This window comes from Rhipicephalus microplus, chromosome 3, assembly GCF_043290135.1.
Source record: "Rhipicephalus microplus isolate Deutch F79 chromosome 3, USDA_Rmic, whole genome shotgun sequence".
Classification (NCBI taxonomy): domain Eukaryota; kingdom Metazoa; phylum Arthropoda; class Arachnida; order Ixodida; family Ixodidae; genus Rhipicephalus; species Rhipicephalus microplus.
This window is the reverse complement of record NC_134702.1, coordinates 24,729,003-24,744,168: the sequence shown is the minus strand read 5'-3', so window position 1 is coordinate 24,744,168 and position 15,166 is coordinate 24,729,003. Positions and strand designations below refer to the sequence as shown.

At 44.6% G+C, this 15,166-nt stretch overlaps 1 protein-coding gene across 1 annotated transcript in view; it reads right to left on the bottom strand.

The window, feature by feature from the left end:
* The window catches only part of LOC119180327 (uncharacterized), a 141,620-nt gene that overhangs the window by 45,062 nt on the left and 81,392 nt on the right, over positions 1–15,166 (bottom strand). The window contains exons 38-62 of the mRNA XM_075889103.1: positions 11,631–15,134; positions 10,836–11,000; positions 10,150–10,350; positions 9,642–9,773; positions 8,970–9,032; positions 8,747–8,860; positions 7,948–8,076; positions 7,737–7,826; positions 7,456–7,575; positions 7,142–7,204; positions 6,853–6,969; positions 6,520–6,588; positions 6,160–6,222; positions 5,962–6,027; positions 5,783–5,863; positions 5,249–5,374; positions 5,018–5,080; positions 4,154–4,396; positions 3,894–3,986; positions 2,920–3,048; positions 2,352–2,420; positions 1,599–1,724; positions 1,406–1,468; positions 795–914; positions 41–112 (exon numbers count right to left, since the gene is read on the bottom strand). Of these exons, the coding sequence (XP_075745218.1) occupies positions 41–112; positions 795–914; positions 1,406–1,468; positions 1,599–1,724; positions 2,352–2,420; positions 2,920–3,048; positions 3,894–3,986; positions 4,154–4,396; positions 5,018–5,080; positions 5,249–5,374; positions 5,783–5,863; positions 5,962–6,027; positions 6,160–6,222; positions 6,520–6,588; positions 6,853–6,969; positions 7,142–7,204; positions 7,456–7,575; positions 7,737–7,826; positions 7,948–8,076; positions 8,747–8,860; positions 8,970–9,032; positions 9,642–9,773; positions 10,150–10,350; positions 10,836–11,000; positions 11,631–15,134 (6,081 nt within the window). The remainder of the gene's footprint in view (positions 1–40; positions 113–794; positions 915–1,405; positions 1,469–1,598; positions 1,725–2,351; positions 2,421–2,919; positions 3,049–3,893; positions 3,987–4,153; positions 4,397–5,017; positions 5,081–5,248; positions 5,375–5,782; positions 5,864–5,961; positions 6,028–6,159; positions 6,223–6,519; positions 6,589–6,852; positions 6,970–7,141; positions 7,205–7,455; positions 7,576–7,736; positions 7,827–7,947; positions 8,077–8,746; positions 8,861–8,969; positions 9,033–9,641; positions 9,774–10,149; positions 10,351–10,835; positions 11,001–11,630; positions 15,135–15,166) is intronic.

The following is a 15,166-nucleotide window of genomic DNA, read 5'->3' as shown; positions in this document are numbered from 1 at the left end:
CCGTATCGCAGGTCCATGCACTAGTGGCCGTACAGCTCACCTCTACACCTTGTTTCAACGCAGGCATAGTTGTATCCGCCACAGTCGCTCGTAGTTCGACATGAGGACGACACTGGGAGACCAAACGTAAAAGATCAGAGTTTATCCGGTGCATAGTCTATTTTATATGTTAACTGATTTATATGTTAACTATTAAAGAAAAAGGAAATCATGCGTATTACCAAAGTAAATGCATAATCTTATCGGTGTGACTGGGATTGATGTGATCAATGTTGTCAGCTCTTCAAGCAAAATAAATTGGTAAGTCACTAAGGGATAGGCGTCACCAATAAAAACATGATAAATAATACCCAGAATTTCAGAGTTCATCTGGTGCCTAGAGCTGACAATGAGCAATTAGCCATTTGTTGTCATTTGCAATGAAAAAGATCAGTTTGGTTTTTAAACGAGTACACTTAAAAAAGTTATATTTGATGAAGTAAGAGCTCTAATTTACTGAACCCAGCCAGAGAGTCACTTGGAAAATGTGCAGCTTCCAATCTTAAAATTGTGTGAATAGGTACCACATCATAAAATTCTTTTACACTCTTGCAGCAATAATGACTCTGTAAGCAAGATTACTGGTACCACGAAAATGTCAAATATGCATGCATTGGTGTTTACGACTATACTGCCATACTCAGAATTTTGATGTTACGTGCTAACATAACTAGAAACAACATACTTCTTAGTTGTAATCTGGCAGGCTGAAAAAATGGCCAGGTGCCCATTTAATGGTGTAAACGAACACTTACCGCGTTGGCATGAGATGTGGGGGTTTCCTGTGAATCTGTTTGGGCAGTGGCATTCTGTACGGTGGTTGATCACTTGGCACTCGGCATTAGTACCGCAGGCCGTTGGACTGTCGCAGGGGTCTGTGGGCCAGAATCGAACATGCTTACGGGCATGCAAACATTGCAACGAGAATAATGAACAAGCTGTTCGAACGTAGATGTTTCAAGCAAGCTCGTAGATGATCACTCTCTCTTTTCAGACAGGAAGCAGTGGAGAGAGACTACCTATGAAATATCGCCTCACGCGCTGTTTAAAATGCCAGATTAGTTCCACTGACATAATTTACTTACTTTTATAAATAGTGGAGCTGGAAAAACAACAATATCTTACAGTAAGAAAAGCAAATCATGTATAGAGATAGACAGCTTCTGCACTGATACGAAAAAATGATCTCATACGCTGTCAGATATGCAATGCTTATTTATGAACATCCTAAAAAGGTATCTTTTTGCATTGTCATTGTCTGCATGAAGGACTACCGAACTTAATTAACTTTTAATAAATATCTAAAAAAGTGCAGTAATAAGCTATGTCACCGAGACAAAAATGTACAACGAGATAATATTCTTACTCTTGCAGCTGTTCAGAACGCAAGCTTCATTGTAACGGCAGTCTTCATCCTTTCGGCAACCGACTGAAAGACGTAAAAAAGTTTTTTTTACACTTGATGATCTTGGCTCTTCACTAAATCTTTTTTGTTTTTGTTTTTATAATTGATTTGCAAAGAAAGACAGAAAGCTTCTTATAATGCACAAATCGCTTACCAATGCAATTTCGGTCCAAACAAATTTCTTTGTCAAGGCAGTCCTTGTCTTGCAAACAGCCTTGGATGCAGTGGCCATCGACACAAAGCTCACGGGCTGCACATTCGTCCCTCTTTGAGCAGGGAGCTGGAAAGATGCAAGAAAACAAAAAAATAGACGCAGATAAAGATATAGTGGAACTTTTGCAGGCACCGAAAAAAAAGGACCCTGTCATAGTTACGCACCATCAATCATGCTATTGAAACTAGGCCAATGCTATGACAATACCGCTGCATAAGCTTTGCAAAATGCAAGATGCAATGAAAGCTTCTTTCTCTATCTATGTACACGAAGAATGCAATTGGATTGTTTTATAACAACCATGACATTTCCAGGTCCTACATGTGGTATTTGTGACTGAACCAACTTGCACAATGAAATAACTGAAGCCATGCTTTAATTACACACTGCTATTGACAAAACTAATGTTCATCTTCTTAAAAATGTTTTTTTTATAATGAGGGTATCAAAAAGCCACAAGACAAAGAACAGTGAGAGACATGGAAACAGAGTGCCTCTATTATGCGAGCAGAGAAATAGTACTGTAGTATTTATTACTGAAGAAATGGTAAGAGGAAGCTTCTGTGTCATGTTTAAACTGTGACACGCTTAAATGAACCTGTGAACTCTTTGAATTTTCAGACTTTGACCCACGTGCACAAACTCATTCTCAAGGTCTTGAGAAAAAGTGCCAACATAAAATTATAAACTCACGTCTGCACCGGCGTTTCTCGCAAACCATGGGTGCTGGGCATGCCCTGTCGTCGTCACAGAATGGAGGAACTGGAGAATATGAACATCATGTAAGTGATATGGGGTGATGGAAAACGAATATTTAGAACTGAAAGTGGAAAGTCATGGTAACATGAGCACAACAGAGAAGAAGGGACACACTTAGTGCCTGAGGTGTTCTTTTTTTTGTGACGTCTTTCATGCTGCCCTTGTTATGCCAAGCTGTTGCCAAATGGGAAGGCCCGATTTGCACAGCCATTGAACACTCCATCACAACACCGTTGCTTCACCGGCACCCATTATGACTTTCGGAGAGTGAATATCCCGCCGATTTTTCCTAAAGATGATGTACTGGTGACAATGGCCAGTGCTTTAACACTGGCAGTGGCTCATTTTCGAAGAGGAAGCAGCAAGAAAAATGCCATTTCATGACAGACTCCAGTACTATGATGGTGACGTGAAAAATTGTCATCTTAATAGCACTGTTTTCGAATTAGGATGATTTTGAATAAGCACAGAGAGTGTCAGGGTAGCTTAAGAAAGCACTCACTTCGAACACATCCCTGAAGGTTGTTGTAGGGCTGCCCAGTGAAACCATGAGGACAGAAGCAGTTGGGTCTGTGGTTCTCCACCCGACAGATGGCGTCGGGACCACAGGTGTTGGGAAGGCCACAAGGACCTGCATGCAGTGACATGAAAGGTCCACTGTGACGTGCTTACAGACTACACAAATAATTAGCTTAACATACTGGAGGTGGGCAATGAGAGTCATTAAAGCGCGGTGTCAAAGCTCCAACTTGGATACCACATAGATTCATAAACAACTGAGTTGACTGCAAAGTGGTTGGATTAGGAGAGTGTAATTCTGCCTTAACATTGAAGTATAAAGAGCTGCCTAATTCATAAGTAAACTAAATCTGTAGAATATGTAGAAATAGAAGAGATGCACATAACACTTGATTCTCTACTCGATAGAGATATGCGGGGTTTAACATCCCAAAACCACCATATGATTATGAGAGACGCCGTAGTGGAGGGCTCCGGAAATTTCGACCTCCTGGGGTTCTTTAACGTGCACCCAAATCTGAGCACACGGGCCTACAGCATTTTCGCCTTCATCGAAAATGCAGCTGCCGCAGCCGGGATTCAATCCTGCGACCTGCGGGTCAGCAGCCGAGTACCTTAGCCACTGGAGCACCGTGGCGGGGCGATTTTATACTCGAAGCAAAAATAACTGGTGCTGCTTTAATGTACATTTCCAGCATTCTTTTATGTTTACACCAAGACAAATTTCAAGATTGGCAAACAAGAAAACCCTGTCGCCAGAAAATGGTCAGTTCAAAGCACCTGTGCACATCTGAATTGTACTGAAAACACACAAGACAAACCTTGAGAGGTGCAGAGCTATCCTATTCCTTCAAAGCCTTACAAATTACTGGGTATAAGAAGAAGAAACGTCCCTTTGCTGGTTCAATAAATTACGGGGGTCGTTTGTGCAAAACATTGCCCTGAATGAGCACTCACTCTTGCACATGGGTGGTCCACCTCCATCAGAGAGACAAGCTGCAGTTGGCGGGCAGTCTGAATCTCCGTTGGGACACTCATTCGGGTGCCGGCCTTTTAGCAGGAAAGAAATGAGAAAGAAAATCAATCAACACCCAGCACTATTATTACAAAACACACTAATTTCTTTTTCAGAACTAAAAGGCTCCTACTACTAAAGGCGAGAAAAGTGCTTATTTGAAGCATCCACACTTGTACAACATATCTCAGGGAAAACTCACATCCTGGTGCTTTGTTGGGGTTCCCGATGTGCCTTTCCGGCGGACACTCGCACGTGGCTCCACCGAATTTGTTCTTGCAAATCGCCGTCGGGTGGCAAGGGTTCTGCTTCAGACAGTAGTCAATCAGCTGGCAGCCAGACACGGGATCGCCTTCATAGCCGTCCCGACAGCGGCAGATGGCAGCATGGTTTCTCGCTTCACAGACGGCGTTGGATCCACAGCCACGCCTCATTATGCATGGATCTTGGGAGAAGAAAATATTGTCTCGAGTTGAGGAATCGTTGGACTCTTATACTGCTATAGTAGACATCTAATTTGGCAAATGTTGTTGAAAGTTTGACCTATTCTATTCATGATTTACTTTCATGATTTACACTCTCCTTAATTTGCCACTTTTGTTATGTTAGGGACAGTCTCCGTGTGGTACTTTGCTGCAGGTGCTGAAGTTCCTTGGTGTTTTCACATGAGATTGAGTTATGAGCCTACTAGCACATAATTGCAACAAAATATCGCAATGAAAATAGACCACACTATCATGCTATTAGCTCCAGGAAGTATGTGAGCATTTAGCTGTGTGCACATAATTAACTGCTGCAGTGCTATTTAGCTATTCCTAGTGTATTATATATTAGAGGCGTGTGAATGGCTCTTCCTGCACTGTGTGACTGAACTTGACTTTTTTACAAGCAAGAACACCACAAGATTCATTTACTGTAGCAAAACTTGGGTTAGGTAGTCTAGAATGGCCTTGCCTAGTTTAATACAAAAACATTAAATGTTCTCTGATACACTTGTGCCTTTTTTCATGAAATCCTCGTCATTACAGTTCAAAATTAGTAATTCTCAAGAGATTTACACACTTACCAACACACTTGTGCTCGTCACAAATCCTGCTCGTTGGACAATCCTCGTGTTTGAAGCAGTCGGCTGTAAATAGACAGAAACATGCGAGTCACGCACGTGATGAAGTTGCACATAAGAAAATCGCGTTTAATTGCAATTATTATGCAGTTGAAGCCGTCAACTTCAGTCCTAGTGTCAGTGCACTTACATGCTACAACCTAGGAGAGAACAGAATAAGGAAATACTTCGCACCTTTGATGCAGCCCTGCCTTTGATCGAGAGGATCGCCAACATATCCTTCCAGACACTGGCAAACGGCACTGTGCTTGTTCGAGATGCAGATGGCATTTCTACCGCAGAGGATGTTCTCACAAGGATCTGAAATGGGCCCCAAACATGGTTGAATGAATGCTCATAGTTTAGCAATTTGCCAGTCAGCAATGGCATCACATTATTTAAAAATGTAATGTTCAAACGTTAACTCCAGAAGAAAAACTTGGCACCTGACAGCTCAAAATTCAACTATTTATGATCAAGAAGCAATGTGAAAGACTTCATTTACAAGTAAAATTATTTTCTCCACTAACGTGTTGTGAAGTAAAATGCAACTTATATAAAAGCCGTGCATCAGGAGAGAGGATAGGGCAATATAGCTTAAGTGGCCTAAAATGTGATGCGAGAAAGATAAGAGTGAAAACTTCTTTTGGATTAGAAGAAGTACTTTTCATTTTTACTGCACCATAAGCTTTAGTTATGGGCGCCAGCTTTTTTGTATTTTTCACTCACCTCCACAAGTGTCGTAACCTCTTTCGCTTGATCTGCAAATTTGGTTTTCACTACATTCGGTGTTGGTGAAGCATCTGTCAACTGAAAAAAAGAAATGAAAAAAATGCATTGGCTCGATATTCCATCCTCAGCAATTTAATATGAACAGAACGATCTGTGAAAATGATTCTTGAACCAACCTGGTTCACAGTTTCCAGTAACGCATCGGAACTGGTCAGGACAGTCGCTGTTGGATCGGCAAATTTCTGAAAAAATGATGGCGGCCACGACTGAGAATGTTTCCATTGATATTTTCTGACGATTACTGATTCCTCAAGAACAAAATTCACTGTTTTTATTTTTTTTAAACAACACCATCCAAAATGCCAAGTGCTTACCTCGGCATCTACCGTCTTCACAGATTTCGTTGCTGCCACACTCTCTGTCTGACTGGCAATAAACTGGAAGAAAGGTTGTGGTTTCAGTAAAGAAAAGCTGGGCCACACGTGCTCACAAGTAAAGGAACCTAGTATGTTACTCAGCCCTTTGCTAAATAAGGTCGGCACAAATAAAACAAGAAGTCATAGTCATTAATTAGGGCGACAGCTGCTTAAAGTCTTCAAGTATCTAAAATGTGATACCTCTTCTTCACATGGGCACAGGGAGAAAACAGATAAATAAAAGCACCCTGCTGAGTTAACTGAATCGTTATGAAACTACTTCGCAGCGCTATATTCTGATAATGTCTACAAACATACCTCTGCAGAGCCCCTTGTAACAGAACTCTCCGATCGGGCATCCATCATCACTCGAGCAGGGAATATTTTCTGTAATAAAAAGGAGCAAATAGCAAAACTCTGAGAAGTTGTAATCACTCGAACAGCAAAAGGGCGATAAAATAATATTGCGATATTAAAAAGGTGAGTTCAGGGGCTAGATATAGTGTTAGGAATACACCTTTATAATGAATTTTCGGATATAAGGAACTTATCTTCATGTAAGATGCAACTTTGTCATAATGAAGTTTGAGTGCATATACATGTGACCATTTACTCAAGTATCAACCCTTATTAGTGGACGGCCGCACTCACTTATGCATCCTGTGCTGGGGTTGCCACGGAAACCGTCCCGGCACCTACAGATTGCCTGGTGGTCTTGAGAGATGCAGATGGTATTCACGCCACATTTTGCATTGCTCTGGCAGGAATCTATAAAAGAAGCGTGAAAAGTGATTCACAGAGAGCATGTGGGTTCTCAAACGAGTTGCGGACACCCAGTCGAGAAGGGCATGCAATACACATCTCAACTCTGAACGTTCGGGTGAAAACACGAATGTGAGCAGTATTATGTTGGCGATGCCACATAGCACGCAAAACTTACCAACACATTTGTTTCGAATGCAGATATCAGTGCTGCGGCACTCTTCATCCCGCGTGCATTCCACTGCAAGGTTACCATGAGAAGAGAGAGGGAGAGAAATGGCGATTTAAAATAAACATGACATTGAAAAAAGTATGCAAACCACTTGCTTCTTTCTTAGTGTAATTAGTGTTCAGTAGTGTGTTCTCAGGATTTCTATCATATGAAATAAATGAAGCACTGGTTTTGATCATACTGTGAGAGGACGTCACAGGTCGATTAATACTGAAACATATTTGTGTTTATTGTCAGTAAGTTAAGCAACAAACACTCACCCAGTTCACAGCGGTGCTTTGCATTGCCTGTATAGCCAGGACGACACGTGCACACAGCTCTGTGGTTAACAGTGCTACAGTTGGCATTGATGCCACACGTCGTTGGGTCTTCACACAAGTCTAAAATTTGTGAGATAGAAAAGAGGCATTGAGAAAGGAAAAGTAGCACAGAAAAACAATGATGACAAATTTACTGTATTAAGTCGTGCTAACGTTATCAGTATAAGAGTCAAAACACAAGGTAAAGTCTTTCTCCCTCTTCTTGAAACACTATTACAAACCTCTGCAATAGGGTGTCCCATTGATGTCAATACATGCAGATGTTGGAGGGCAATCAGCATTTCCATTGTAGCAAATGTTTGGATCATGACCTGCAAAAAAAAATTGATATAAATGTTTAGTCCGGTTAGGTTAATTATAGCTCTGTGAGCAGCTTTCGTAAAACCACAAAGATGCTTAAAAATGACCTAAAGCAAACAGTGTCAAACTCACATCCAACGCTTCCCTGCTTCCCGTAGGCATCGCCTATCAAATTGCTGGGGCATCGACAGATGTAGCTTCCTGGACTGTTTTCACATATGGCAGTGTAGTGGCATGGGTGCTGTTTACATTCATCAGTATCTAAACAAAATGAGAGCAAGAAAGTGTTTTGAATGTATAAATGCCTGCAGACACTCGGTTTAACAGTTCATTACAAGCATATCACTACAGCATTATATATCCATGGCCACATGTACCTGCAAGGCACCCTTTTAGTTAACTTCCCCCCTCCCCCCAAAGAAGAAATGTAGTTCTGACACAAGTGACCAGTTACAAACCCTAGGCTTCAGACCAAATACTTTCGGCATACATAATATGACAGGAAACTCAGTTATATTAGGTATGTCTGTAGACAATATATGACATGCATATGTATCATGTATATATCTCCAGAATATTCAATCCCATCATACAGTTTTCTCATCGCTCCACTCTACTTTCACAGAACTCTTTCCAATGCATCAATATTTGTATCACGATCCCAAGATGCTGGCCTTCCTATAATGCTTGGTTGCCAAGTCACTAAGCTATGGTGCACTGGAGGGTGAATATAGAAATAAAATACCTCGCAAGCCAGTCATATCTCTCTTCTGACAACATAGTAGCGCAAAAGGCCATGCTTAGCAAAGTGATAGTACAAAAAAGTATCGCGTTATATTCTTGCAAACGGGGCAGTGTAGGAGGCTGCATCGTAACAACATGCAGAAGTACAGCTTATGCAACTTGTGATATTTATGATGGGTGGCCTTACCAACGCAAACGAGTCGTCCATTGTTCTCGTATCCTAACTTGCATTCACAGAAAGCCTGGCGGTCCTTGACAGTACAGGTGCCGTGGGGTCCGCACTGTACCCTGTCACAAGGGCCTGCAAAGAAACATGTGTTCGTTATGAGCAACACTACAGCCGTATCGATATTGAAAGCAGCGCCAAGGCACGACGCACCATTACATAGCGCAGTCTTCGTTCCACTTACTTTCGCAAACGAAATGAACACATTCCTGGTTCACTGGGCAGTCGGTGTCATGCAGGCAGTCCACTGTAAAAACGGGGAATAAAATGAAGAAAACGGTATTTATTTGCTAAGCATTAGGCACCTCATTAATGATATACTGCACATGTTCTCAGTGGTTAACTTGCAATTAAAGTGGCCATGTTGTTGGTCTATAGGCTGAGGTATAAAAATTATAGAACAATGACGAAATAGTATCACCATTATATACTATTATTGATAATTCTGCACAGCTCATAAAATAACATCTTAACGAAATCGATAGGATGTATTGAAGATTTCTTCTGTTTGAAAAAGCAAGAAGATTTTACATAACAAATAAAACTAGGAGCAATCTTTGGTTGATGTCCATTGAATAAGATAATCTGTATAAGTTGAACTATATGTGCTATAAGCCATAGATATAAATAAATTTGGCTTACAATGACCAGACACCAGTAAGACTAGCAAATCTTGTTCATACTACAGTTATTTAACATCAACATTAAAGGCAGAGCTTTAAGAAGTTATCGGCATCCATTAGAACCTCTAGACAAATCAGCATGAAGACGAAGGTTAATTTGACCAGATCGACAGAAGCCAACAGCCGACGAATATTGCCAGACGGAAAAGGCCTTCCAGTTGAATGCACTGTACCTTGAACACAGCCTCTGTTCTTGTCATAAGGATCACCCGTGTACAGGGCACTTCGAGGACAAACACACTGCCTCTTGTGATTCACCACTGTGCAGGCCGCATTTGGTCCACAAGGCTCTTCTTCGCAAGGATCTGGGAATACAGAAAACACTTTGTCAACCTAAGTCTGTGAAGGGCAAGCAAAAAAGAAACTGCAACTTAGCATTCACACCAACAGCAGTTAGCTCTTTAGTGATCACTAAGAGCTAAAAAGTTGCACAATTTAGAGGAAACCACTACGCTGCTGAGAGAGTCACTCATCATAAGACCAGATCGTGATAGCCCATAAGGTGAAATGACAGCTCATTAGAAGTGAGTTTTTACAGACGGCTTGCTTTCTATTACAACACACAATTCAGTGAACATGTCCGTGTAATTAAATTGCTTGTTATGACCTTTGATCTAGGATAAATGTATAGCCCCACATGCTTTAATGTGGCAATTACAACGCAATGAACGAGCAACATACTGATGCACTTGGTCACGCCATTCTGGTCACAGGCAGCATTCAGCGGACAATCCGAATCGCCTCGTGGACATTCACCAGGGTTCGTGCAACCCGAGAAACCATCTCCGATGAATCCTTCAGGACAGCGGCAAACGAAGCTGCCAATGGTGTTCTCGCAGATGCCGGTGGAATGGCACGGGTTGTTCAGGCACTCATCAATGTCTGAACAGAAGGAAGAGGACAAACAAGACGACATGTGCTTACTGTTATGTCCTAGGAAATTATTTGACTAGCATTAGAAGCCAGTAAATGCTTCTATGAAGCTGTGGTTGCTAATTACTTTACATAAACAAGAATAACCGTGTCCTAAAATAACAGGGTTTATAACGACTCCAGCACTGGCTTTTGGAGGCATCATTAGAAATGTAGCTCCTCATGGAAAAAGGCGCCAATAACTCGCAACATGACAAGAGTTAAACAAATTAACATTTTCATACAGAAGCGATTCAGTGGTTGGCTGTCCCAGTCGTGGTACTGTTTCCCTAAGCGGACCTATATTATGTGCACAAATATCAAGTACCACTGCAAGCAAAGCCAATGTAGGACCAACATATGGCAGTGTGGGGCCTCTGTGACACAGTATTGAGCCACCATTGGCCATGCTTACCGTGTTGTTCGGATCGGATAGGAAAGAACAATTAAGTTACCTTCGCAGCCATGTTCTACTGTGTGGAAGCCTGGTTTGCAGGAACAGTGATTAAGTGAGCAGAGTTGGTACACCTGGCAGTCACTGTCCGATCGACAGCCGACCTGGCAGTAGCCGTGAATGCAGAGTTCTCCAGCTGGGCAGTCACTGTCGCCAGAACATGCGGCTGCGAATGAAGAGAGGGATGGATTTAAACATTTTTTCTTATTGTTCACATACATACAATGTAAAGCATAAAAAAAAAAGGTGCCGAGTGTTTTTATACACACAGCTTGCTCTTGAAATAACTTGAATTATATGGCCTTTGTAAACAGTACCCTGAGCTTGGCATTGTCCCTTTATAAATTCATTATTATAACTTGTCATTAGAAATAATACAGAACGGCTATATGAAGGCACACTGTACTTGACACTACACTAACTTTGATGGACTTGGCACAATTTTCCAATTGTAGTTTTGATACCCTCATTGAACGTTAAACTCTCATAAATGGCTTCTCTGTCCCAAACTTCATGCTTGGGGGCAGCTGTAATTTCCTACATTGCAAGTACTACTATTTGGGATACTACTGCGTGTAATATAGAGCATTGTAGAATGTGCTATGGTCAAGTCTCAGTTTTATTTTGGGAAAACTAAGCTAGGGGCCCAGGAAACGCTAAGAAAGCAATGCTGTCTATACTCAATGCAAGAAACAGAAATTTCATGAATGCGTTCATCATCCAAGTAAACGGCTGAGTACTACCACGCTGAAGACAGTCACAAGTTATGAAACAGCCAGGAATTCAATAAACTTACCCATGCAGAAGTCATTGACGCAGGCTTCTCCAATGATGCAACCACTGCAGACGGCTCGACACCTGTTCTCTATGCACGACAGGCCCTTAGGACAGGATCCCGTGCATGTAACTACCGGCCTCTTGCAGCCAATGATGGGCGTCGGATTTCCAGTAAGGCCATCTGGACAGTAGCAGTTGGCTTCATGGTTGCTGACCTTGCAGATGGCATTGGGGCCACACAAGCCCTTAATCTCACACGGATTCTGGCAGCGGTTCTGCGAGCAGGTTTCATCGTGCTGGCAGTCGCTGTTCTTCCGGCAACCAACTTGGCAGTAACCAGCACTGAGGCAGGCTTCTTTTGGGGGGCAATCAATGTGAGAGAAACATGGTTGCACACATCGACTGTTGATGCATTTCTCACCAGCAGCACAGTCACTTTCACGAGTGCAGACGAGACGGCACTGCTCATCGACGCAAGCATAGCCCGACGCACAGTCATGGTCACTCAGGCATACAACAGACTCACGACTGCATCCAACAGCCGGATCTCCCCGGAAGTGTGTTTGGCATTCGCAAGTAGCAGCATGGCCTTCGGCCCGACAGACAGTGTTCAAGCCACACTTGAAATGGTCGCAGGGGTTTTGGCACATCGGTTGACCAAGACGGTCGGGGTAGCAAGCAAGATGACTAGGACAGTCCCCGTTCCCGTGAGGACAAGAGTTGGGGTGGCGACAGCCCTGGCGGTATGGATCTCCAATGAAGCCGTTCGTGCAGACGCACTCGTAGCCACTGGGCACGTCGATGCACTTTGCCGAAGAGTGGCAAGGGTTGGAATCACAGTAGTGGATCTCTTCACACCGAACCAAGGCATCACCCGTGTAACCAGGGCGGCAGTGACAAATACGCTGGTGATTCTGAGCCACGCAGCCAGCGTTGACTCCGCAGCCATCCACACAAGGGTCTTCGCAGTAAAAGTTTGGAAAGCAGGCTTTGGTTATGTGGCAGTCTTCGTCTTTGAGGCACTCCACCTGTTTGCACCCTTCACGCTGGTCGTAAGGGTCACCAATGTAGAGGCCATTTGGACATGTACACTTGGGCAAATGGTTGTCGACAACGCACACAGCCCGAGGTGCGCACTTGAGGAACTTACAGCCATCCTGGCATCTGCGTTCACCATAAGCTTCGTCAAATTGGCACACCTCGTTGGGGTGGGGGCAGTCAGCATGGTTAATGCACTCTGGCTCGGGAATTTTCTGACAGCCTCCTCTGCTGTTGGGATCTCCAGTGTAGCCCTCTCGGCACGTGCAACGACCTCTGTGGTTGAACGCAATGCAGTCTGCATCGGGTGTGCAGCTGAAACTGATGCAAACTTCAGCACATTTCATCACGCCAATGGTGTTTGGAATGCAGGCGGCCGTAGTCGGGCAACCAGTGTGGTTGCGACATTCGTCGTGTTCTCGTTCAACACAGCCCAGCACGTTCTCCTGGTCTCTGACGAAGCCGTGTTGACACTGGCATTCGTAAGAGTGCTGTCTTGGAACGCAGAGACTGTTTGGCCCGCACTTGTTGAACTGGCAAGCGTCGAAACACCTCTTGCTGCCCGTGTTGTCGGTCCGACAAACGTCTGTCAGCCTTTTGCAGTCTTCGTCAATCTGGCACTCGTCCTTTGGCCGACATCCATTTATTGGGTTGTCAGGATCGCCCTTGTAGTCTTGCAGACAGTGGCAAGATGGCCTGTGGTTGTGCACCCGGCAGACTGCATTGGGACCACACTGTTTCTTTTCGCAAGCGTCGGTGCACTTACCGTGAAGGCACACTTCATGAGAGGCGCATTCGTCGTCAGAGGTGCAGCCTTCAGTGACAGGCTGCGTTGGCAAGCAAGCTATGCGGGGATTGTAAGGATCTCCCTGAGTACCAGGGGGGCAGATGCATTGAGCCTTGTGACGCACACCTGTACAGTAAGCGTTTGGCGCACACTTCTCATAGATGCACACAGACACACATTTCCTGAGGTTTGTTGTATCTGGTCGACAAATGAGATCTTCCCTGCAGTCCTCGTCAACCTGGCATTCATCCGGAATGTGGCAGCCACCCAACAGGGGATCACCAACGAGGCCTGGCTTGCAAATACAAGTTGGTCTGTGATTCACCGCCTGGCAAACAGCACCCTGAGCACAACTATGGCCTTCACAGGCATCGTAACAATCGTTCTTGCCATCGAATACTCTCTTGCAGACAGCAATGGAAGGGCAATCGTTGTCTCTGTAGCATCGCTCAGGTTGGGCGTAGCATCCGGTCTCCCGGTTGTATGGGTCTCCAACAAAGTTCTCGCGACACTGGCAGATGGTTATGTGATTCTCGGTTCTGCAAACACTGTTTTGTCCGCACAAGGTAGTGGTACAGCCTTGAAGGCAACTCTTGATGCCGTTGCGGTCAACGGCACAAACCTCGTCGTCCCGGCAGTCACTGCTCGTTCGACACTTTGGAATGGGCGTGCAGCCCTCTCGAAGGTCATCGGCAAGACCTTCGAAGCCAGGCCTGCATTCACAAGTGGCCTTGTGGTGTACCGTGATGCAATCGGCATTCGGCCCACAGCGTCTGTCCCAGCACGGATCGGTGCAGTTCCTGACGCCACCACGCGTCAACAAGCACACGTTCGAGTCGGGACAGTCGTTGTCGTGCTCACACAAGTGTCGCATGCATCCCCTCCGCAGGTCGTGGGGATTTCCAGCAAATCCTGGGAGACATTCGCAAGCTGCCAGGTGATCCATGGCAATGCAGTTTGCATTCGGCCCACATTCATAATCGAGACAAAGTTCGATGCAGTCCTTGATTCCAACAGGAGTGATTTTGCAAACCTCATACCCCTTGCAGTCGAGGTTGCTGTGGCAACGGTCACGAGGTATGGGCGTGCAGCCTTGTGAGAGATCACCTGGATTGCCGTTGTAACCTTCTCGACACTCGCAGACAGGCCTGTGAAGCCTGCCAATGCAGTGCGCATTGGGGCCGCAGCGAGTCTTGATGCAAGTTCGGGTGCAGTTCTTGATGCCTCTCGAATCGGGAAGGCAGCGGTCGCTCTCTGCACAATCGGCATCCTGGAAACAGACATCGAGCAGCGGCTGACAGCCTCTGACACGGTCGTTCGGATTTCCCAAGAAGGACTCTCGGCAGATGCATGTTGGAACGTGCTTCTGTCCCACACACCTAGCGTTTGGACCGCAAGCGTGCCGTAAGCAGACGTCGACGCATTTGTTTCCTCCGGACTGATGGCGACAGGCCTCGTGTTCGAGGCAGTCCTGGTCAATGGCGCAATCGTCAGGCACCTGGCAGCCCGTGCCGTCATAAATGTATCCCGGAAGACATTCGCAGATGGCTTTGTGGTGCTCTCCCAAGCAAACTGCATTCTTGCCGCAGGTCTTGTCTTCGCAGACGTCTCTGCACTGTTTGACTCCCTTGGTGCCGAGCTTGCACTCGTAACGCTCCCCGCAGTCTTTGTTTTCCAAGCATTCGTGTTGCGGTTTAGCTGCAAGAAAGCAGGAATAATTGGTTAACATG